At 43.8% G+C, this 25,216-nt stretch overlaps 1 protein-coding gene across 3 annotated transcripts; it reads left to right on the top strand.

Moving 5' to 3' along the window:
* The first annotated feature begins 5,889 nt into the window (after positions 1-5,889).
* On the top strand, positions 5,890-24,882 carry LOC135526389 (protocadherin-10-like). 3 transcript variants are annotated; one of them, XM_064954733.1, is made up of 5 exons: positions 5,890-8,895; positions 10,092-10,150; positions 10,523-10,629; positions 19,126-19,283; positions 22,533-24,882. In XM_064954733.1, exons 1-5 carry the CDS (start codon positions 6,394-6,396, stop codon positions 22,584-22,586), a joined length of 2,880 nt encoding a protein of 959 aa, XP_064810805.1. In that variant the 5' UTR covers positions 5,890-6,393; the 3' UTR covers positions 22,587-24,882. The 3 variants fall into 3 exon arrangements, with proteins under 3 accessions (XP_064810805.1, XP_064810804.1, XP_064810806.1); XM_064954732.1 differs by having other exon boundaries at positions 19,126-19,482; XM_064954734.1 differs by lacking the exons at positions 19,126-19,283; positions 22,533-24,882 and adding an exon at positions 18,864-19,119.
* Positions 24,883-25,216: the final 334 nt, after the last annotated feature.

Here is a 25,216-nt window from a genome sequence, read left to right as displayed (position 1 = left end):
GTGGCCTCTATAATGGACTCTATGATAGCCTCTATGATGTCCTCTATAATTTGCTCTATGGTGGCCTCTATGATGTCCTCTATAGTGGCCTCTATAATTGGCTTTATAATGGCCTCTATAATTGGCTCTATGATGGCCTCTTTGATGGATGCAATGATGACCTCAATAATGGGCTCTAGAATGTCCCATATAATGGTCTCTATAATGGACTCTATAATAGACTCTAGAATCTCTAAAACGGTGTTTACATGTATTTGACCTTGTACTCTACAGGGCTATGTGACGTACAGTTCTAGGGTTGTTTGTTCTGTTTCTGTAGCTGATTGTCTGTGTGTTCCTGACTACATGTCCATATTAGGTCTCCCTCTGTTCTGTTCTGTTGCGTTGTAAGAACAGCCCACGGAATGAATGTGCGTCCCAAATTGCATTGTATTCCCTATATAGAGCACTAATTTTGCCCAAGGCCCATAAGGGGAATGTGGGGAATAGGTTGTTATTTGGGACACAGTTGAGTGTAGAGGTTGGCCACAGTGTTCCTTAGCTCTTTTTGTCCTCTGTGAGTCTGGTGATTAGGACGAGACCTGAGTGGGGAGAGAATATTGTATTCACTCTCTTTGAGTCTAATCTTGATGAATAGCAGAGAGAATAGGGACATAAATGACTACTTGACCTACAAGAAGGCCCTCCTCCCTTAGACAAGCCCTGATGTTCATTTCAATCTATTCCTTTGATGCAGCTCTTTCCCTTTTCAGCAATATAGTTCAATAATGACTGGATTCATTTGTTTGTGAGGGAGTAAGTGTGTGTGTGTGCGTGTGTGTGTGTGTGTGTGTGTGTGTGTGTGTGTTTATTTTATGACCCAAGCCAACACTAGTCCATTTTTAAGAATATCTCATCTTCATGTTCCACTAGTGTATGCAGTGGACCAGTGGAAAAGTCTCTGAGCCAATATGAAGCGAGAGGACTCGCCCACCCAGTTACACTATCCTCATGGAGATTAAACACGACTGTCACTCCAGTATATTGGCCTAGGAACCAACTGCATTGTCTGGGAACTCTAAAAGCCTTGTCTGAGTTTCCTTCAGACGCCTGTCACCTTCGCTCATACAGCCACATTCACAAACCCATCTCACAGACAGGAGATGACATTCCGGTTCCAGAAGAGCCGTTTAAATTTTTTAAAAGGGGTCCTTTTGAATTAAAACAATCACTACCGTCAAAAAATATCACCATTTTTCATTGTGTCACCTCCCCTCTCTCATTCTATCCCTCCCTCACCATTCACACACACACACACACACACACACACACACACACACACACACACACACACACACACACACACACACACACACACACACACACACACACATCCAGAATGGTGCCTGTCACTGTGGCATCATTCAAACACCAGAGGAAGAAGACTAAAAGCCTCCTCCACCAGACAGACAAACAGTGTGAAACCAATATGGGCCTGGAGCCTCTGGGGAGAGAGACAGAGGCTTCAGCTTGAAGAGAGGAGAGCAGGAGAGACAGGCAGGGAGTGAGTGACACTGACACATATGACCATCAAACATTGAAACCACATACAGCTCTCCTGTGTCGTGGTTCTCTGGTTGTACTGTATGTTGTGGCCAGTAGGTAGTGGTGGATTGTGTTGTATGTTGTGGTCAGTAGGGAGTGGTGGATTGTGTTGTATGTTGTGGTCAGTAGGGAGTGGTGGATTGTGTTGTATGTTGTGGTCAGTAGGGAGTGGTGGATTGTGTTGTATGTTGTGGCCAGTAGGGAGTGGTGGATTGTGTTGTATGTTGTGGTCAGTAGGGAGTGGTGGATTGTGTTTTATGTTGTGGTCAGTAGGGAGTGGTGGATTGTGTTGTATGTTGTGGTCAGTAGGGAGGGGTGGATTGTGTTGTTGGTTGTGGTCAGTAGGGAGTGGTGGATTGTGTTGTATGTTGTGGTCAGTAGGGAGTAGTGGATTGTGTTGTATGTTGTGGTCAGTAGGTAGTGGTGGATTGTGTTGTATGTTGTGGCCAGTAGGGAGTGGTGGATTGTGTTGTATGTTGTGGTCAGTAGGGAGTGGTGGATTGTGTTGTATGTTGTGGTCATTAAGGAGTGGTGGATTGTGTTGTATGTTGTGGTCATTAAGGAGTGGTGGATTGTGTTGTATGTTGTTGTCATTAAGGAGTGGTGGATTGTGTTGTATGTTGTGGTCAGTAGGGAGTGGTGGATTGTGTTGTATGTTGTGGTCATTAAGGAGTGGTGGATTGTGTTGTATGTTGTGGTCATTAAGGAGTGGTGGATTGTGTTGTATGTTGTGGTCATTAAGGAGTGGTGGATTGTGTTGTATGTTGTGGTCATTAAGGAGTGGTGGATTGTGTTGTATGTTGTGGTCATTAAGGAGTGGTGGATTGTGTTGTATGTTGTGGTCATTAAGGAGTGGTGGATTGTGTTGTATGTTGTGGTCATTAAGGAGTGGTGGATTGTGTTGTATGTTGTGGTCATTAAGGAGTGGTGGATTGTGTTGTATGTTGTGGTCATTAAGGAGTGGTGGATTGTGTTGTATGTTGTGGTCATTAAGGAGTGGTGGATTGTGTTGTATGTTGTGGTCATTAAGGAGTGGTGGATTGTGTTGTATGTTGTGGTCATTAAGGAGTGGTGGATTGTGTTGTATGTTGTGGTCATTAAGGAGTGGTGGATTGTGTTGTATGTTGTGGTCATTAAGGAGTGGTGGATTGTGTTGTATGTTGTGGTCATTAAGGAGTGGTGGATTGTGTTGTATGTTGTGGTCATTAAGGAGTGGTGGCTTGAACACTACTCAGCTGCAGTACTACACATGTACTGACTCCATAGAAACTGGCTCCCAGTAAAAAAAAGCCATGTTTCTGTACTGTGTCTTCCACAGTGGGTGACGCAAAACAGGTCAGCAAATGGCAGTGGAGTGGATATCCATTGAGCCAACAATCACCTCACTCTTCGCAAGCGTCTTCTTCAAGGGTCAAAACCCACACGCTGCTGCAGTAGTGTATCCTCAGGTTTGAGCAGAGGCCATTGACAATACAGCTGCGTTTATTTTGGGACATATAAAACACTGTTTTTAGGAGAGGTGCTTTGCCTTTCATTCCTATGAACACAGAGAGAGGGAGAGATAATGTCACGCCCTGATCTGTTTCACCTGTCTTTTTGCTTGTCTCCACCCCCCTCCAGGTGTCACCTATTTTCTTCCCCCATTATCCCCTGTGTACTTATAGCTGCATTTTCTGTTAGTCTGTTGCCAGTACGTCTTGTTTGTCAGGCTTACCAGCGTCCGTCCTGTCAGCTCCTGTCTTTTCCCAGCCTCTCTTTTTCTCATTCTCCAGTTTTTTTTAACCCTTGCATATCCTGACCCTGTACCTGCCCGCCTGTACCACTCTGCCCGTCCCTGACCCTGACCCTGACCCTGAGCCTGCCTGCCGTCCTGTACCTTTGCTCCTACTCTGGATTATCGACCCCTGCCTGCCTTGACCTGTCGTTTACCTGCACCTGTGGTTCAAATAAACATTGTTACTTCACACAGTCTGTACTTGGGTCTTACCTTGTTTCCTGATAGTTAATCAGAATTATAATATTCAATCAGTGATTGCCCATAATCCTAAAATAATAATGGACCCTTGATTCTATTCCCCGTGTAGCGCTCACCATTGGCTATCAAAGTGAACAGTAAAGCAGCGCGATAGATTGACTCTTCTGGTTTTATCTGACTTGATTTTAGGAGGAAATCTCGTCTTGGAGGAATCTGATGCTTACCCTCCTGTGGCATATTATGATTTGCCTTGTCAGTTGGCTGCTGAAGCCAATCTCATTCTCCCAATGTGTGGTACGTTCCTTTACTGGAGCCTACGCAGGACATCTTAAACGTCTCCTCTTTCGATCAAAGACAATAAAGTAAGAAGTGCTAAATGGGAAAAAAGGGTATAGTGCCATTGTTGATCACTAGGGGGAGCTGTTGTTCTCTGGCAGCCTGAACAGGTTCCCCTCATCACCTGTGTTCATTAGTCCATGCCCACTGAACACTTGGCTCTGGGTGGAATCAGCCCACATGCACAGATCTAGGATCAGCTTACCCTGTCTCATTCCTAACCTTAAACTATTGGAGGGAGACACTGACCAACTCATTGGCTGTTTCCCAGTAAAAAAATGTATAAAATCATCCTTCTCTTGTTTCCTTTCCTATTTAAACACAGACCTCTGAGGTCCAGGTTAGGAATAGTTTTCATAGGACACATTTGTGAGGCATTTATATGAGGGACAGACTCTGCAAGCAATCTATCAAGTCCTCCTCTGATCAGTGCTAGGAAAAGGCTGTTGTGTAAGAGCATAGAGATTAATCCATTTTGTTTCATTAGAAGTAAAAGTACATCCAGAATAGTAGCCTATCTATGCTTCACAATACGTGTTGTGTCTCCAATGTACTACTTACCACAATGGGCAGTCTAAAGCTGGATGTCAGATATAGTATTTGTACATTCTGATGAGTACAATTACAACAACACGAGGAGGGGATTCACTTCATCCAGACTAGGGTACATACTGCACTCTATATCATCTATATGGCCTTATTCATATTTTCATTAGATTGAATAATTCCTACAGTAATCATCTGAGAATGCACACTTAAAAAAAAGATTATTTAACCTTTATTTAACTAGTCAACCTTTCCAAAAGCTATTCAAGGTTGAAGGTCAGAATCCAATGAAAGTACAATCAATTGTACCTTTGTGTGAATCATTCTGTGCAGAGCCGATTCTGTCTCTTTCCTGTGAATGTGCGTTATGTTACTGTCTGACGTCATAGACAGCTCCAGGTGATGTGGGATCTTCGTTTCATAAAAAAAAAATCTAGCCTAGTTATATTCACATCATCAACTACAAAAACAACATCACACGAGTTGTATAACCTATGACTTTTATATAGAGAGTGTCAATGGTGAGCGTGAATTCGAGTAGGACACTATTTATAGGTCCGCTTTGTTTCGTTCTGGGCGAACCGGTGGATTTGGTTTTATGTTTCTCTCCTGGCCGCTAGGGGGCGCGTAAGATCTGTGGTTGACGCCTTGCTTTGACAGAGGCTCAGAAAGATTCCACACAAATCTACAGATTCAGTGTGAGAGCAGTTACAGAGAGAAGTTGCTGGATGAGGAATACTCACATTGTGGTGGTTAAAACTATTATGTGAGCATATAAATGATTGACGCATATCCGGCATGTTTCCTATATATCACGTCAATACATTATCCTCACACAAACAGTCGGCACACGTCGCATAGCAGGAAGCATACACAGCTATAAACTATTAATCAATGATAATAATCTAATGAATTATTGCGTTCTGTTTTCGTATTAGGCTAGTAAACGGCATGAGCATTGCCCACACCCCAAAAGAAGTTAGGCCTAGAGGTGCTGACTAACGGAGAGTAAACTGAAAGCTATTCAAATAGAGTCGCTACACTATGGAAAGTATAAGCTCCTTGAAATGTGTTGGGAAGTTTGCCTAATACATTTCTGGGAATTTATACATAGTGTGCCACTCTTTATTGTTTTCCTAATAGCCAATGCTATTGTGTATTGTGCTTTTGTTGAAAACAATTTAGGACCCTTTCAATGTGCTGCGCGTAAACAACTATAAAGCCCCAACTTCCTCCCCTCTTCCAAATGTCTCTTCCTCGTCAGGCAGGTATTCAGCTCGAACCAGCAACTGGGCTCGAAGCGTCACATCCCAGTGAGCGATATCCAGCATAGACAGACGTCCCAACCGTCCAATCAGGAGTGAGCTCAGCGGGTGTCCGAGGATCCCGTTGGCTGGTAGGGGAGGTGCGCTGCGGAAAAAGCGAATAGTTGAGTGAAGAGCATTCAATAGTGGGAGAGGAGACCGCTGCAGTGTGTGCGCTAAACGGAGCAGATATCACTGGAGAGAAGAGAGAGAAAAAAATCAGATAACAGCGGCTGTTTGAGAATTGGTATAGTTGGAAAAAGCTTGTAAAAAAAGTATCGATTACGTGGATTTTTTATATATTTTTTATTGATTTTGGGCCTATGCTTTTAGAGTCATCTCCTCACTATTATTATTAAGGAACACTCAGCATCATTGGAATGTGCACTGCTGCCGTAACGAGGCGCATCTAAAGCAGCCGAGAGCTTGTTGATCTCGGCAGTGAAGACAGGATTTGGGGGTAATCAAGCCTGCATTGAATATCACAAACAAGAAGGTCCATGTTTGACGGGACTGCTAAAAGGAAAACAAATATCCAAAATCCTTCTACATTTTGGGGACTTTCCTTGGACTAAGGGTAATGGGAATTGACGCTTTAAATAAAAAAGGATAATATTTATTTTCTCCAAGTGCACTTGTTCTTTGGCGATGATTGTGCTATTCCTTTTGCTGTGTATCGCGGATGGAGTGGTCTCGCAGATACGCTACTCTGTGCCGGAGGAGGCTGGACACGGCACGTTCGTAGGGAATATCGCCGAGGACCTGGGACTGGACATGACCAAAATCGCTTCACGCCGCTTCCAGGTTGTGCCCAGCTCGCGGACGCCGTACCTGGAAGTGAACATGGAGAACGGGATTCTGTTCATCAACGAGAAAATTGACCGGGAGCAGATCTGCAAGCAGAGTGCCAGCTGTCTTTTACACCTTGAAGTGTTTTTGGAGAACCCACTCGAGCTGTTCCGCGTGGAGATAGAGGTCGTGGATATCAATGACAATCCGCCCAGCTTCCCCGAAACCGACATCACCGTAGAGATCTCGGAGAGCGCAGTCCCCGGTACCCGGTTTCCCCTAGAGAGCGCATTCGATCCGGACGTGGGTTCCAATGCGCTGCGCACATACGACATCACCACCAATAACTACTTCTACTTGGATGTGCAGACGCAGACCGACGGGAACAAATTCGCAGAACTGGTGCTAGAGAAGTCACTGGACAGGGAGCAGCAGGCGTCCCACAGGTATGTGCTGACTGCAGTGGACGGGGGCCAGCCGCCACGGACAGGCACTGCTCTGCTGGTGGTCAAAGTGCTGGATTCTAACGACAACGTGCCCGTGTTTGACCAGCCAGTATACTCTGTGAGTCTTCAGGAGAACACACCGGCGGGGACCCTCGTTATCCAGCTGAACGCCACGGACTTAGACGAGGGGCAGAATGGGGAGATAGTGTATTCATTCAGCAACCACATCTCCAGCCGCGTCAAGGACCTGTTCGCCATAGACGCGCGCACTGGACGCATCGAGGTGCGCAGTGAGGTGGATTTTGAGGAGAGCAGTTTATATCAAATATTCGTTCAGGCGAAAGATCTCGGACCCAATGCCGTGGCCGCGCACTGTAAAGTTCTGGTGAAAATAATGGACGTAAATGATAATGCTCCCGATATCACATTCAGCACAGTGACCGAGTCGGTGAGTGAAAGGGCAGCCCCGGGCACCGTTATAGCCCTGCTGAGCGTGACTGACAAAGATGCTGAGGAAAACGGAAAGATTCACGTTGAAATCCTCGGTGACGTCCCGTTCAAACTCAAACCCTCCTTTAGGAACTATTTCACCATTGTAACAGATGGACCCCTAAATAGAGAGAATGCTGACTCTTATTCAGTGACTGTAGTTGCCAGGGATACAGGGACCCCTTCCCTTGCCACCAGTAAATCAATCAAAGTGCAAGTGTCGGATGAAAATGACAATGCGCCAACGTTTACGCAGCCCATATATGATGTGTATGTGACTGAAAACAATGTGCCGGGTGCTTATATCCACGCTGTGACCGCTCTGGACCCAGATGTTGGACAGAACGCTCTCATTAGTTACTCCATAATGGAGTGCGATATTCAGGGTATGTCTGTGAAAACATATGTGTCAATCAACGAAGAGACGGGCTACCTTTACGCACTCAGATCATTCGATTACGAGCAGCTTAAAGACTTCACTTTCATGGTTCAGGCGAAAGATGCAGGTAGCCCTGAGCTCTTCTCGAACGCCACGGTCAAAGTAATCATCGTGGACCAGAATGACAACCCTCCCTCCGTTATTGCTCCTCTTGGTAAAAATGGCACTGCTAGAGAGCCTCTGCCCCGCTCCGCCGAGCCTGGCTACCTGGTAACCCGTATCATCGCCATGGATGCAGACGACGGAGAGAACGCACGGCTCTCCTACAGCATCCAGCGGGGGAACGAAAACGGCATGTTCCGCATGGACTGGAGGACAGGAGAATTGCGCACTGCCCGGCGCGTCTCCACCAAGCGGGACCCAAACCAGATGTATGACCTGTTGATAGAGGTGAGGGACCACGGCCAGCCACCCCTCTCCTCCACCGCCAGTGTGTTCGTGGTGCTGGTGGACAGTGTGGTGGAGGACCATCGGGAGAGGGGCACCGCCAAGTCCAATGAGACATCGCTGGACCTCACCCTCATCCTCATCATCGCCCTGGGCTCAGTCTCCTTCATCTTCCTCCTGGCTATGATCGTGCTGGCGGTGCGCTGCCAGAAGGACAAAAAGCTCAACATCTACACGTGCCTCACTAGTGATTGCTGCCTCGGGTGCGCCACATGCTGCAGCAGGCATGCGCGAGCCCGCAAGAAAAAGCTCAGCAAGTCCGATATAATGCTGGTGCAGAGCGCCAACGTCACCGGGGCCGGTACAGCCCAGGTGCCAGTGGAAGAGTCCGGGAGCTTCGGCTCTCACCACCAAAACCAGAACTATTGCTACCAGGTATGTCTGACTCCGGAGTCGGCCAAAACCGACCTCATGTTCCTAAAGCCGTGTAGCCCATCTAGGAGCACAGACACGGAACACAACCCGTGCGGGGCCATAGTGACAGGGTACACTGACCAGCAGCCTGACATCATATCAAACGGCAGCATTTTATCAAGCGAGGTAAGAGTCCCCTCATACCTTTAAACTCCAATACCCCCAGCATGTACTTGCTCTCCGTATATTAGATATAGAGTGTGATAACTGCAACATGTACTTGCTCTCTGTATATTAGATATAGAGTGTGATAACTGCAACATGTACTTGCTCTCCGTATATTAGATATAGAGTGTGATAACTGCAACATGTACTTGCTCTCTGTATATTAGATATAGAGTGTGATAACTGCAACATGTGCTTGTCTGAAAAGAAGTCTCACTACTGCTATTAGTATCTGGATAAAATATGAAATATAATCTGCATTCCGCATTATTAGTACATTTAGTTTAAGTGTCCCTGACATTAATGTTAACTTTCTATATGTTGCATCACCCAATGTTTTATTAGAGTCCCTCACAAATACATATATTATTTCCCCGAACACATAAGTCTGCACATCTTGCTATTAATTTACGTAACGGCAATTCAACCCAAAATGATGAATACTAGTTGCTGACATGTTGCCGTTGGCAGTCCGAGGGAGATTATCATTGGAATAGTAATGATTGCATGTTTATGTTCTGCTCAGAAGTGGTTTTGTCGTGCTTTTAAAATAAGATGGATTTTGAGTAATATAATAATAACATATGGATAATGCATGGGTGCCTTGAAGGCTGGAGTTGTGTGCGTGTGTGTGTGTGTGTGTGTGTGTGTGTGTGTGTGTGTGTGTGTGTGTGTGTGTGTGTGTGTGTGTGTGTGTGTGTGTGTGTGTGTGTGTGTGTGTGTGTGTGTGTGTGTGTGTGTGTGTGTGTGTGTGTGTGTGTGTGTGTGTGTGTGCGTGTTGTCATGCGCAATGACCGTGTCCCTTGTGAGAATACACACATTTCGCACACCAGTCACGATCGTGCTGAGTCGCACAAGAACAAAGATCCGTCTATAGTTCAGCAAGCCTGAATAGGTGCACCACTTCATTTTTCTCTTTGGTAGAATATATATGCTGTCGGCTAGTAGGTTTAAAACGACTCTTCTCAAAATATAGATATGAGACGTTTCGTTGTCGAACATCAGCAATCACCTCAAATCTAACGTCAATATCAAAGCTAGCAATGTCATGTACCAGATTTCTTGTCATTATTTGGTATTTTAAATCTCAGGAAAATAGTTTGATAATAAAATGCCACCGCGCCCCAAACTCAAAATGTCTCGTGCTTCTCTTTCAGACCAAACACCAGCGAGCCGAGCTCAGTTACCTGGTGGACAGACCTCGGCGTGTGAACAGGTAACGAGCATGCGCACCCGGTGCCCTGCCAGCAGACGTGATTGAGAGTGTTTTTTAAAGTAGCTATTCAATGCCATAGGGGAGAGACTACAAACCACAACCATGCCAACATGGCTCAATACCCAATACTGGTTAATTAATTCACTCTCACTGCTGCTGCCCACCTGTGTATGCACTCTCAGTCTATGTTGATGATAATGAAGTGCAGGATAATGAATTAATGATGATTATGATGAAGACGGTGAAAATAAAAGTGATTCATGTTTTATTCTAACATAATTATTATTTTAATGTACGTTTGAAAATAAAAATAGGCCTTCCACTATCTTCAATACATTAAAGAATGTTCTCTATCCTTCTCTTATCTGTCAGTTCGGCTTTCCAAGAAGCGGATCTCGTAAGCTCTAAAGACAGTGGTCATGGTGACAGCGAGCAAGGCGACAGTGACCATGACGCCACCAATCGAGGTCACTCTGCCGGTAAGTCGAGTTTGTTCGTTCTTGGCTGGTTGCACGGCATTTGATCTCTTATTTTCTCATTTAAAGCCCCACAGAGGGCGATGACAGTGTTGTAAGGCGTGGTATCTGTCCACGGTGCTGATCGATCGATCATGGTATGTTTCGAGGCCTGTAGTCATTTATAGCCTAAAGAATGTTATCCGCGCCCGTGGCTGCTGCGTGTCTATAGTATCACTGCGCTGTTATCTTCCGATTGTGGTGCTGAACGGAAAGCGATTCACTGCACACTGCGCTCTGCCAAATCTCGACTACTTTCAGAGTTCGCGACTGGCTAGTCGTGTCATAGCCGACTCATTCTCACCATCTCAAATATTGGAAACGTGCTTAGGATTTATGAAATATAGGCTTGAGTGTTTTTCTACCATCATGTGATATACAAACGTCTCTTGCTAGGCTACTGTAAGAATGGGCTGTTTTTGGTAGGCCTACATTCTAGTCGTCGTGTGTTTGTGAACTCGCTCTCTCCTGGCTGTAGCTCAATCTCTTTATTGTTTTGAACATGGGAAATGTTCTGAGGGACAATGACGCGCTGCTGAACTTAATCCTGTTGTTAGTAAATATGCAGGGTCGTTAATGAGGGAGGGCCCGCTGCTAAATCCATGCTAGAGACCACTTGATGGGTACGTGACGGAATTTATAACGAGGACCGGTTGGCTTGTCATTGGTCGGTGCGGTGTGGGAACGGGACCAAACTGGTTGCGGGCGCAAACAAACAAACGACTCATTCATTGGCTGGGCTCTGCCTTCCCGCCCCGGGCCCCCTCCGCCCCGATCGCATTCCTCCGTCCACGTCGTCGTTTTATCTGTTCCACCTAAAGGTTCACATACGTGAATTGGGCTTCTGAGGTTTGAATGGAGTTATCTCTGCATTCATCCTTGCGATTGCTTTGGTCCAGCCCCGTCTGTGTGTGTCTATGCCCATGTTTTTTTGGAAAGCAACAAGGTCTGCCCTTGGGGATGAACCCACAGCATGCGAAATGAGCCACGTCTAGAAATAATAATGGCACCATTTTAAGCCCGTGGATATACACTGACGTTTAAAGGGAAGCATCCTATTTTATGTAGCCCAATTTATACATGTATGATGTATCTAGTTCGCTTGGACTCCTTTATACAAGGCACTTGCCAGATGTTCAACCAAAAGGCAAGTCATTTAGCAAGGTAGTTTATATCAGCTACATATTCAATTTGAGCCATAGAGCCCATATGACAGGTAGTACAAGCTACTTCTATATAGACACTACAGGAGCTATACTTTCTTTTTAGTTGAACCCTTCTTTCCTTCATACAGGGCTTGACCAGACTCCTAATGCTAAGTGATGACTCTCTGGCATGGTGTTGAGTGAACTTGCTGTCTTTGCTTTTGACTTTGAGTAACGTCGTATAGCAATAGGCTACTGTTGCTTTGTTTTCGAAATTATCGGACAACTTACTGTCTTCAAACAGATTCATTGCTGTGCATTAAGTCTTTGTTTGATTAGGATCGTTTATACTGGGGCTTTCGTGTTCTCTGCTTGCACGAGACGTAGACGTAACTGGCTGCTGTGCTATTTGCTAAAGTGATAATTGAGTTTGTGACAAGCAGAGATGCTAGAACCTCCGGATATTTCTGTGTCAGTTCATCTTTTTATTCAACATTTTCAAGAACAATTCCTTAGTTTAATGAGGTGAGGGTGAACTTAATTGTAAACCGGGTGGTTCAAGCCCTGAATGCTGATTTCCTGAATGACATGGTATATCAGATCGCATACAATGGGCCTGACAATAAAATACTTTTTACTGTTCCAATTATGTTGGTAACCAGTTTATAATAGCAATAAGGGTGTTTGTGGTATATGGCCAGTTCAGACGACAGTCCTTAGCCATGGTACATTGGCCAAATACCTCACCCCTCAAGCTTTATTGCTTATTTATAGCACTATGATTGTGATTAGAGACTAAAACAATGATGATAATTTAGGTGAATAAATGTTTGTTGATATTAGATGGATTTAAGCAGTGGAATTACTGTGATGGTATCAGAGATGATATAGCCTGTCTTATATAGACTGTTATCATGGTTACTATGGATCAACTGTCACCCTACTGTTTGGGAGCATTGGAGATAGCACTCCCTCCCACCTCCCTATTTCCCCCTCCATCCTCCCATTCCCCATCCAGATCCCTTCTTAGGCCCATGGTTGACTTTATCGCCATGGTAATATATGCTATTTGTATATTCTTGCTGAACCGTCATCCATTTTCAGAACTCTGCATACCAATGACCAAATTAAGGACGCAATAAAGTAGGGGGTCAGTGCATTTACCCAGTCTCTCCCGTCCCCCACCAATTCAAAGGGCTTTATTGGCATGGAAAACATATGTTTACATTGCCAATGCAAGTGAAATAGACGTAAACATTACACTCACAACAGTTCCAAAATAATAAATACATTTCAAATGTCATATTATGTCTATATACAGTGGTGTAGCGATGTGCAAATAGTGCAAAAGGAAAAATAAATAAACAGAAATTTGGGTTGTATTTATGATGGTGTTTGTTCTTCACTGGTTGCCCTTTTCTTGTGGCAACAGGTCAGAAATATTGCTGCTGTGATGGCACACTGTGGCTTTACACACAGTGGATATGGGTGTTTCTCAAAATTGGGTTTATTTTCGAATTCTTTGTGGATCTGTGTAATCTGAGGGAAATATCTCTCCCTCTCTCTCCCTCTCTCCCATCCCTCTCTCCCATCCCTCTCTCCCTCTCTTTATCTTTGTTTGGATATGGGGGATCTTTTGACAGTGCTTTCAGTACATATTGAAGTCAGACTGATATACTGTAGACTCATGTTTGATCCTTAAAATCATTAAACTACTAAGGCCAATAAATATTGTTGGTTTCGGTTCACAACTTTTATTAAACTTTCAGTTTTACTGAGGGCAGGTCAATTCTTTACTGAGGGCAGATCAATTCTTTACTGAGGGCAGATCAATTCTTTACTGAGGGCTGGTCAATTCTTTACTGAGGGCAGGTTAATTCTTTACTGAGGGCAGATCAATTCTTTACTGAGGGCAGATCAATTCTTTACTGAGGGCTGGTCAATTCTTTACTGAGGGCAGGTTAATTCTTTACTGAGGGCAGATCAATTCTTTACTGAGGGCAGATCAATTCTTTACTGAGGGCTGGTCAATTCTTTACTGAGGGCAGGTTAATTCTTTACTGAGGGCAGATCAATTCTTTACTGAGGGCAGATCAATTCTTTACTGAGGGCTGGTCAATTCTTTACTGAGGGCAGGTTAATTCTTTACTGAGGGCAGATCAATTCTTTACTGAGGGCAGATCAATTCTTTACTGAGGGCAGATCAATTCTTTACTGAGGGCAGATCAATTCTTTACTGAGGGCTGGTCAATTCTTTACTGAGGGCAGGTCAATTCCTTCCCGAGGTCAGGTCAATTCTTTACTGAGGGCTGGTCAATTCTTTCCCGAGGTCATGTCAATTCTTTACTGAGGGCAGGTCAATTCTTTCCTGAGGTCATGTCAATTCTTTACTGAGGGCAGGTCAATTCTTTACTGAGGGCAGGTCAATTCTTTACTGAGGGCAGGTCAATTCTTTACTGAGGGCAGGTCAATTCTTTACTGAGGGCAGGTCAATTCTTTACTGAGGGCAGGTCAATTCTTTACTGAGGGCAGGTTAATTCTTTACTGAGGGCAGGTCAATTCTTTACTGAGGGCAGATCAATTCTTTACTGAGGGCAGGTCAATTCTTTACTGAGGGCAGGTCAATTCTTTACTGAGGGCAGGTCAATTCTTTACTGAGGGCAGGTTAATTCTTTACTGAGGGCAGGTTAATTCTTTACTGAGGGCAGGTCAATTCTTTACTGAGGGCAGGTCAATTCTTTACTGAGGGCAGGTCAATTCTTTACTGAGGGCAGGTTAATTCTTTACTGAGGGCAGGTTAATTCTTTACTGAGGGCAGGTCAATTCTTTACCGAGGGCAGGTCAATTCTTTACTGAGGGCAGGTCAATTCTTTACCGAGGGCAGGTCAATTCTTTACTGAGGGCAGGTCAATTCTTTACTGAGGGCAGGTCAATTCTTTACCGAGGGCAGGTCAATTCTTTACTGAGGGCAGGTCAATTCTTTCCAGAGGGCAGGTCAATTCTTTACGGTCAATTCTTTACTGAGGGCAGGTCAATTCTTTACAGAGAGCAGTCAATTCTGTACCGAGGGCACGTCAATTGTTTACCGAGGTCAGGTCAATTGTTTACCGAGGTCAGGTCAATTATTTACTGAGGTCAGGTCAATTCTTTACTGAGGGCAGGTCAATTCTTTACTGAGGGCAGGTCAATTCTTTACTGAGGACAGGTCAATTGTTTACCGAGGTCAGGTCAATTGTTTACCGAGGTCAGGTCAATTATTTACTGAGGTCAGGTCAATTATTTACAGAGGACAGGTCAATTCTTCACTGAGGTCAGGTCAATTATTTACAGAGGACAGGTCAATTCTTCACTGAGGGCAGGTCAATTCTTTACTGAGGACAGGTCAATTCTTTACTGAGGGCTGGTCAATTCTTTACTGAGGGCAGGTCAGTTCTTTACAGAGAGCAGGTCAATTCTTTACTGAGGGCAGGTCTATTCTTTACTGAGGGCAGGTCAATTCTTTACTGAGGGCAGGTCAATTCTTTACTGAGGGAGGGTCAATTCTTTACTGAGGGCAGGTCAATTCTTTACAGAGGGCAGGTCAATTCTTTTTCTGAGGGCAGGTCAATTCTTTACTGAGGGCAGGTCAATTCTTTACTGAGGGAGGGTCAATTCTTTACTGAGGGCAGGTCAATTCTTTACTGAGGGCAGGTCAATTCTTTTTCTGAGGGCAGGTCAATTCTTTACTGAGGGCAGGTCAATTCTTTACTGAGGGCAGGTCAATTCTTTACTGAGGGCAGGTCAATTCTTTACTGAGGGCAGGTCAATTCTTTACTGAGGGAGGGTCAATTCTTTACTGAGGGCAGGTCAATTCTTTACTCAGGGCAGGTCAATTCTTTAAAGAGGTCATGTCAATTCTTTACTGAGGGCAGGTCAATTCTTTACTGAGGACAGGTCTATTCTTTACTGAGGACAGGTCTATTCTTTACTGAGGGCAGGTCAATTCTTTACTGAGGGCAGGTCAATTCTTTACTGAGGGCAGGTCAATTCTTTACTGAGGGCAGGTCAATTCTTTACTGAGGACAGGTCTATTCTTTACTGAGGACAGGTCTATTCTTTACTGAGGGCAGGTCAATTCTTTACAGAGGACAGGTCAATTCTTTACTGAGGGCAGGTCAATTCTTTACTGAGGACAGGTCTATTCTTCACTGAGGACAGGTCTATTCTTTACTGAGGGCAGGTCAATTCTTTACAGAGGACAGGTCAATTCTTTTATTTTATTCAATTTTTTACTTCCCTATTTTTTTCTGAAGAGACACCGAATATGCCTCAGGGAATATCTCATTTCCTAAAATGTCAAGAAATATCAAGATGTCTTGATCTGGCTTTTTAGCAGAGACATTTTTCTCAGAGTGAGTCTGTGTCTTATCACTTTTCCAGATTCTAAATGCCACATCTGAAACAGATTGATATTCACAAGCCTCCTCCTGTGATTATTGGATATGGAAATATGTTCATTATCCAAGGGTCAGAGGTCACTGTCCCATTGCTTTGGTGAATATCTAAAGAAGTGCAGCTACTACTTGTTGAAATGAGGAGTAAATGTATGATCTATGGAGTCTATTAGTAGATACAATAATACAAACTCTCTTTCATTGATGTGTATGTGCTGACACTCAATGTGATGATGTATTTGTGGATGTTCATTAATTTTTAATAAGGAAGTCACTCGTTAGGATGCTCAGCATTTTTCCAAGCTGTTTAGCGAGCCAAATTAATCCTCTTTGTAACAAAGCAAATTCCCCCTATGCTGACCTGTGGAAACACACACACACACACGCACACACACACACACACACACACACACACACACACACACACACACACACACACACACACACACACACACACACACACACACACACACACACACACACACACACACACACACACACACACACACACACACACACACACACACACACACACACACACACACACACACACACACACACACACACACACACACACACACACCGCAGTCTGAAGCCTAATCAGTCTGTGTACCACAGGATTATCTGAGGGGACTCTCCTGGGGAGTAGTTTGGGTTTCACTCAGACACGCACATCAAATGACATAAAACATGGACTACGCCAAATTGACTTTTAAAGATTAAGTTAGGCAATACCCTGGTTTTACTTAGTGCAAAAATATGACTATCTATCTGAATTGAATCAGACACTGATTATTTTCGATTTTGTGTTCCACGATGGGCTATTCATGGAATCACTTGCACTATCATGAAGAATGAACTCAGAATGAACTTCCTCTTTGACAGAACATTGAAGGACTCGGGGTGACTTTTTTTTTGTTGGTGTTATTGCATGGACAGATTGAAAGGACATGAGCAGCCAAAGTAATCCAATACTTTTGAGCCTGTGGTTTAAATGATCTAATACCTTGGTCACAGGAAGCTCAGAGAGTGTAGTAGTGTGGTGTTAATGGTTTTAAACATGTCTCTCACTCTGCATGACCAGTCGTACCTGCTGAGATATCACAGAGAGAAACTACCACAGAGGGTCACAGCAATGATTCAAGGAATCTAGCCTGTTTCTCTATTTCCCAATGGCAAAAATATTATAAAAACTACACACACATTACATAATGCATGAATACATCAGGCATAATTTATAGTCCAATATTTACATGTGTTTTGGGGAAGGGGGATTAGGGGGAAAGTGTTTAAATTGTGCAGTATTTAGCAATCCTAACAGGAGTCTGATAGCAGCAGTTGTGATGTGTGTGTAGCATGAATGTATATATATATATATATATATATGTGTGTGTGTGTGTGCGTGTGTCTTTGTGTGTCTGTGTGAGTGAGTGAGTGAGTGAGTGAGTGAGTGAGTGAGGACATGTGTGTTAATAAGGTGTGGAGAATCAGGGTAGGTGGTCAGTCCAGTTCATGTGTTCCTCAGTCTGATGGCTTGTAGATAGAAACGGTCTCTTAACCTGTTGGTATCAGACCTTATGCTCCGATTTCATCTGCCCGACAGGGTGTGTGGGGGTCCTTGATGATGCTGCGTGCCCTCCTCAGACACCATTTTAAGTAAATCCTGGATGGGTGGGAGCATATGGTCCCAATGATGCACTGGGCCGTCTTCATCACCCACTGGAGGGCATTGCGGTCGTGGACAGACTCATTCCCGTACCAGGACGTGAGGCAATCGGTCAGGACGCTCTCGATGTTGCAGTGGAAGTATTTGGAGAGGACACGGGTTGGCATCCCAAATGTATTCTGCCGCCTTAGGAAGTAGAGATGCTGTTGGCACCTCTTGACAAGAGTGGTGATGTTGTTGGTCCAAGTCCACAGTGAGGAAATTCTAACTACTGACTCTCTCTACTACCGTTGATGTGGTGCGGGGCATGTTCCCTCCTCTGTAACAATCAACTCTTTTGTTTTACTGACTTTCACCTACCTCTTCCCTATAGGCTGACTCGCCGTTGTTGGTTATCAGGCCGACAACTCTGGTGTCGTGAGCAAACTTGATTATTGACTTGGTGTCGTGCAAATATATTTTAGCAGTTTTGGTTGGTTTTCACAAAGGGCTGTTTTTATTTGAATCTCTCCTTAGTGAATTGGTAGAAAGATGAGGTAGAACGAGGAAGACGATAACCTCGTGACCTTTCCCTGTGCATGCTGGGCTTTCTAGTAGAGTGTTTGCTGTTCTACGAGGCTGAGAGTTTATCTCTCCACGTATGCTGCTGTTTCCTTTGATCTTGTACGGTGAAAAAGAGAACCCTGCAATGAGGAATTAGAGATCTGAGTCTACACGTGCACGCGCACGTACACAGCAGCAGCTTTGTGTGTATTTGTGTTCGTGAGTGAGTGTATGTGTGTGTGTGTGCACGTTTCCCCTGCTTCCTTTTTTTGTCTTGTTTCAAGATTAATTGATTATTACCTTTATGACCACTAACTGTCTTTCCTCCCTCGTTCCCATCCCCAGGCACGGATCTCTTCTCTAACTGTCTTTTCTCTATCTCCATTTCTCCTCCCTCGTTCCCCTCCCCAGGCACTGATCTCTTCTCTAACTGTCTTTTCTCTCTCTCCATCTCTCCTCCCTCGTTCCCCTCCCCAGGCACTGATCTCTTCTCTAACTGTCTTTTCTCTCTCTCCATCTCTCCTCCCTCGTTCCCCTCCCCAGGCACTGATCTCTTCTCTAACTGTCTTTTCTCTCTCTACATCTCCTCCCTTGTTCCCCTCCCCAGGCACTGATCTCTTCTCTAACTGTCTTTTCTCTCTCTCCATCTCTCCTCCCTCGTTCCCCTCCCCAGGCACTGATCTCTTCTCTAACTGCACGGAGGAGTGCAAGGCACTGGGACACTCCGACCGCTGTTGGATGCCCTCCTTTGTGCCCTCCGACGGGCGCCAGGCAGCAGACTACCGCAGCAACCTGCACGTGCCAGGCATGGACTCCGTGCCCGACACTGAGGTATTTGAAAGTCAAGAGCAAACGGGCGATAAGTCATTCTCCACCTTTGGCAAAGAGACCCCCCTCAGCCACCACCACCAAAACCACCTCCACCTCAGCCACCACCATGCCACCCACGCCAACCAAGCCAAGTTAGAGAGGAAAGCGTTTGAGGCACTTCTGTCTAGCACGCGAGCGCCTTACAAACCTGCCTATTTGAGTGAGTATCCGCTTTGCACGGCAGCTCTGTAGCTAACCCACTCTATTCTCTCAACCAACCAACCCTGATCTGATGATTGACTTGAACAATACAAAAAAAAATCAAATTCTATTTCTTCCCCCATTGGCTGGAAGTGCCATGAAATTCTTTCACGTGCGTTGACCCATCTAATTTACCCTCTTGACAGTCGTTAACTAACTCTCTCTCTTCCTTTCACACATATTCATTATCGCTCTCTCTATCTGTGATGATCTAATCCTCCGTCACAGTCTTCCATATCACCTCCCTCCTTCCACCAACAGCAGCAGCCACATCTATGTGCCTTTTGAATTTAATGTGCCATGATCAATTAGAGTAGAGGTTGGAATCCATAGGAGAGTTTTGACATCGCCGAGACATTGAAATGATGGATGATTTGTCCCATTATAGGGAGATGGGTGTGTTAATATACACGATGCTTCCTTCGCTCCGAAAGGGAATGAAAAAAGGAGTGTTTTTAATCTGCTGAACAGAATAGAGGCTAAGAGATTACCCTCTCGCTCCTTTTCTTCTGACGGTATTACTCTAGCTCCTAGGATCAAAACCGTTTAAGATAATCAGGGAAAGCAGAGGAAGGAGGAGGCAAATTTCCATGGGGAATTTCTGTTTCCAAACTCCCTTTTCAAAGGGCACAAAGAGAGACATCCTCATCACTGCAATTTGGTGATAATGCTTAATTATAATTTTGTCAGCACTGCCTTAAGAGTTGCACGTTCTTTCACCACTCATCAGAACTTGCTAGAAGAATTCTCAAACTGCTGGAGTCTCCGCTACCACTGTAATTCCCAGCCGCAGCATGGGGCACTACCTCCGATGAATACAGATGAGGTCGAGACTCCATAAAGATAAAGATGTCGACTTCGTCTCTCAGAGGCTATTCTCATTGACAAACATTTAAGGAGAGGCAGCGTGATGAGATTTACAAGTTACATAAATATGTACATAAATGTTTCATTTGCCATGACATCCTTGCCTTACCTTTTGTTCTGGCTGGCAATGTGACATCGTTGCTCTGCAGCTCCAAATCTACTGTGATGATCGGTATCATAGTAGCTACTGACGAGCCAGGAAGCTTGCAGGCTATTCAACAATGCAACGCATCTTTTCCTCTATAACATACTATCTACACTCTTGAATAATGCAATCGAACCGTATCACTTAATTGAATAATGCAACCATTTGCTCGTTGGTACACACATGAGCTAAATGTAGCTTGCAAGACAATAACACAGCTAGCTAGCTATGCTCGCTAGTAACATTAGCTAACATATCAAACATAAATGTTTACCTCTCTCATATATATATATATATATATATATATATATATATATATATATACACACACACACACACACACGTACAGTTTCAGCATATTAAAAGTTACATCAGAACAAACCAGGCTTCATTTGATCAATATCGTGGAAGTCATTATATGAGGTAAACCCAAAATTGCAACTGAAAATGTTGATAATTCCTCTGGTGAGTTGATCAGTTTCTTGCTGCATTCTTCTTGCCTGGATGATGGCTCAGAGCAACCAAGGGGAGAACTCCCTTTCTTAATTAAAGATACAGCGACATTTTCAGAATGTATTTATTTTAATTGTATTTAAACTTAAACTATTTAACTAGGCAAGTCAGTTAAGAACAAATAATTATTGACAATTACGGCCTACCCCAGCCAAACCCTAACCCGGATGATGCTGGGCCAATTGTGCACCGCCCTATGGGACTCCCAATCACAGCCAGTTGTGATACAGCCTCAAATCGAACCAGGGTCTGTAGTGATGCCTCGAGCACTGAGATGCAGTGCCTTAGACTGCTGCGCCACTTGGGAGCCTCAGGTTCCAGACTCCATTTCCTTAGAATGTAATAGGCTACTGCCATTTCAGGAAAAAATATCTATAAAACACGTCTCAAATATAAGCACAATGTTTATACATTTCAACTGTTTCAAAAACCTTGCTCTGCTATTAATATTTTTACCATATGAATGTTGGGCTCAATGAAACAATTCTGTTGACATTGTCCTGCATAAAGGGGCAACTGTTGGGCGAGTGTTGTGCGTGACCTCCAGAAGTATCTTTCGAGACGTGAGAAATACTCTATTTTACATTACATTAATGGCTCTCGAAAATCGATACCTCTCAAGAATCTCTTGAAATTCTCCTTATTTCTCATCAATTACAAGACTCTCAGTCTCAACCCCTATTCTTCTCCTCTCTGTCTCAGCGACTACACATGGGCGTAGAGCTAATCACCACAATACATTCCTTATTTAGGGGATGTCTGGCCGGGGGTCTGGAAGGGGGAAGAAGAGGGGGGATGGGGCGGTATCCTCATGATACTAAGAGTCTGTGTCTTATTTCGGAGGGGAGTCTGGAAGGGTGGGTGGGGATAAGATGGGGTGTCCCCATGATACTAAGAGGCTGTGTCTTATTTTGGATTGGAGTCTGGATGGGGGAGTGGGGGGGCGGGCGGTGTAATCCTCATGATACTAAGAGGCTGTGCCTTTCCCCTAATCTGATAAAGTCATCTGGAGACACAGAGCCCCTTGTAGCCACAGACAGCGGTCGGTCATTACCCTAATCAAACAGTGATGACATAGAGCTGCTGATAGCTGGGGGATTGTTGAGCTGTCATGGGGAAGGGGGAGAGGGAGGTGTTGGGGGTAAGGGGTGTGGGTGGAGGGGGAGCTCCATTTGTTTCCATGTTGGCCGTGGCCCATTTGAGTTAAGGCCCATTGTTGCTGTCCTAAATAAATTGAGCAAGGAACATTCTCAGAGACACAGACCCATATTCACACGCATTATCAATGAGAGATTTCACAGTGTGGATATAAATGGTTCCAGAAGAGAACGGATGAAGGGCTTCCTAACCTTCCTAACCTTGTTTTCTTGACTGTCTTACAACACTGAGTAAATAAATGAAAGTTCCTCTAGATGCATTGTCTGTTTTTCTTTTCTCTCTCAGACAAACTTGATCCCTAACCAGCATGTGTTCTCTTCTTGCAGCGAGGAAAGGGGTTTGCTAGCTCCTTTCGCGTGGACATACCAGAGACCGTATGACTTTGCACAATCAGTCAAAACAACAAAAACTAAAAAGAGCATCAAGTTCCAGACTCCATCTCCTTAACTGTTCCACGTCTGATTGACATTCCCCCTACGTAACATGGAACTCTGTGGACAACATTCCCTCCGGAATTCTCTTGGAACACCTTGGAAACTACTACCTTTTGGACTCTGGAGGGGTTGGAAGTGGTGGGGACAGACAGAGAGACAGGGTCAGGAGACGGACAGACAGACGGCTCTGCACGTGGACCCCACCGCTCTCAGCAGGACTGAGACAGAGTTGAAAACACAACTAATAGAGGGGGGAGAAGGAAGAGGAGGACGAGGATCCCTCCTCTCCAATCTATGTGTGCCTGTTTACAGCACTAATGTACATCTTTAACAAATAAAATAAAATAAAATAAAAAAAGAACAACAACAAAAAAAAAGACAAAAATGAAAAACCAATTGGAAAAGGAATGTCGACGTCTTTGAGCCCTTTAGATGTTTATACTCACAGCAGAAGCCAGTTGTACAGGAGATCTTTGTGCATTTTAAATGCGATACCACTGTTTTAGACTTGACTGTTTTTCTATTCAGTTTGTGTGGTCAGGTGTCTTCTCCTCAGATCTAAAGTACTTCAACTTTATAAGGAAAGATTGTGGGCTGGATTATGAATTTTCAAGTTCTGTTTCTTTTTCTTCTTTTTTTCGTCCATCACATAGTGGATCTGAACAGTGATGGGCTTCACCTTTGGATTCTGAGCTGTTTAGTAGTTTATATCATGTGAGAAGTGTTTAATGTACTTTTTTGAAAAGCTTCAAAATGCATATAAATCTATATATAAATCTATCAATATATACTTTTTCTGAAGGTGTGCTATCCATTTGGTGGGTTTCCTATTCTGTGTAGACAGAGGTCCATAAGCTGCTTAAAGTGCTGTAGAAGGGACGATCTAACAGGTTGGGGGTGTTCTTTACTATGAAAACACAACAGCCTTGTCTGCCGCCTGATCGTTTTTATCCGGTTTCATTTCATATATTTTTATTTTTTTTTGGATATTGAAAGTTGAAACTCGTGTCTATAAATAAAATTAAAGGCGGTAATAATTTAGATTGAATTCCATGGTAATTCTGTGTTATTGTAACCAAAAAAAAGGGTCAATTAAAAAGAACAAAACAAAAAGTGGCCATATAATGAAAGGTGTTGTGCACTTGCAGTGCAAAATCGAATATGTGCACATACACACACTCACATACACATGCACACACATACACACACTCACATACACAGACTCTCACACACACCATTATGCCAACAATAAATCAAAAAATGAGAAATGTACGGTTTGTCTCATGTTGTTTGATTTTCGATAACTTGGGCGGGTTTACATCCAATCACAGCGAAGGGAATGTCTTATATCCTGACCTCTAGTCCCAATGTGTATTCATTGTATGTCAGCTCCCTTAGATCATTTCAATTCATATTTGGCTCTGTAAAGTGTCACCTGTTTAACAGGATATGGTGAAGTTGTTTTCACATTCTCTATTACTCTGGATTTTACATACACCCCTTGTGATTCCTTCCATCTGGTGACAGATACACGGTAAGGACATGTTCTATTTTCGAGGGAGGCTTTTTGACAGCGTCTGAATGGAGGAAGGATGCACAGAAAGACTCCAGGCACAGTTGGGTTATGGAATACATGCCGCAGCTCTGGAAGATTACAGGTCTCAATTGGACACCCACGTTCTTCAGCTTTCAATGGAGTTCCCCATTCCGACAACCGCTAAAGAGAAATCAAGGAAAATCTATGTTTATATGCGAGTGGTGAGAAATGCCTATATAGGCCACACAATGATGGCGTATGTTAACTAACACACTGTGGCCACATGCTTCTTTCAGTCGTTTGTCAGTCTGGTGCGTTTCCTCACTAAAACCTCATTTTAAAAAAAAACGACATGTTTTTTTAATCTATTCTTTTCACACAGAACAAGTGTTTAAGATTAAACTTCTGTCTTCAATTATACAGTACATGTGTAATCTTCCTGAAGCGGCATTACTGACACATAAACAAGGTGGAATAAGATATTAGCCACAGATGGTGACTAACCAATAGCAGAGTCTAAATGAGAGACATAATGACATGTAATCCTTTATAATCTCACATGTTTGAATATTCATTGATGTTTTTCCACCAGAGATGTGTTCCAATCTGATAAACAGGAGGTATTAAAATCTATATTAATCTTTGGCCCACAGTCTACATCAAAAACATAACATGTACAACATCTTTACTGAGTTCATATTTATTCAAGTCTTAAGTAACAATTGGAAATAGAATAAATATAAATGAAATGAGTTGAAATCTGCCTCTTGACTCTCCTTTATTCCAGCATAATGAGGGCAGAACTATCAGCTCTGTTCTGCTTAGATTTAGAAGGACATTTTGACGAACATATGCGGTATAATCATGTCTCCTTTCTTCCTAAATGGAACCCATTATATTTGACCTCAGTCACTCAGGTTAATCTCTTTCGTATTCCAAAAGTTTTAATTTCCGCATGTATTTATGAACACAAGGCTCCAAATGAAAAAAAGCATTAGAGTATAATGAAATCTAATTTAAGAACAAAAATAAATGACTT

Source organism: Oncorhynchus masou, chromosome 32 (genome assembly GCF_036934945.1).
Source record: "Oncorhynchus masou masou isolate Uvic2021 chromosome 32, UVic_Omas_1.1, whole genome shotgun sequence".
NCBI lineage: Eukaryota > Metazoa > Chordata > Actinopteri > Salmoniformes > Salmonidae > Oncorhynchus > Oncorhynchus masou.
This window is presented reverse-complemented; position numbering and strand designations above follow the sequence as displayed.

Coding starts and splice junctions, on each gene's coding strand:
- LOC135526389 (XM_064954732.1), top strand. CDS start 6,394: ATGATTGTGCTATTCCTTTTGCTGTGTATCGCGGATGGAGTGGTCTCG. Junction 8,896..10,091: donor GCAGCATTTTATCAAGCGAG/GTAAGAGTCCCC, acceptor CTTCTCTTTCAG/ACCAAACACCAGCGAGCCGA. Junction 10,151..10,522: donor AGACCTCGGCGTGTGAACAG/GTAACGAGCATG, acceptor CTTATCTGTCAG/TTCGGCTTTCCAAGAAGCGG.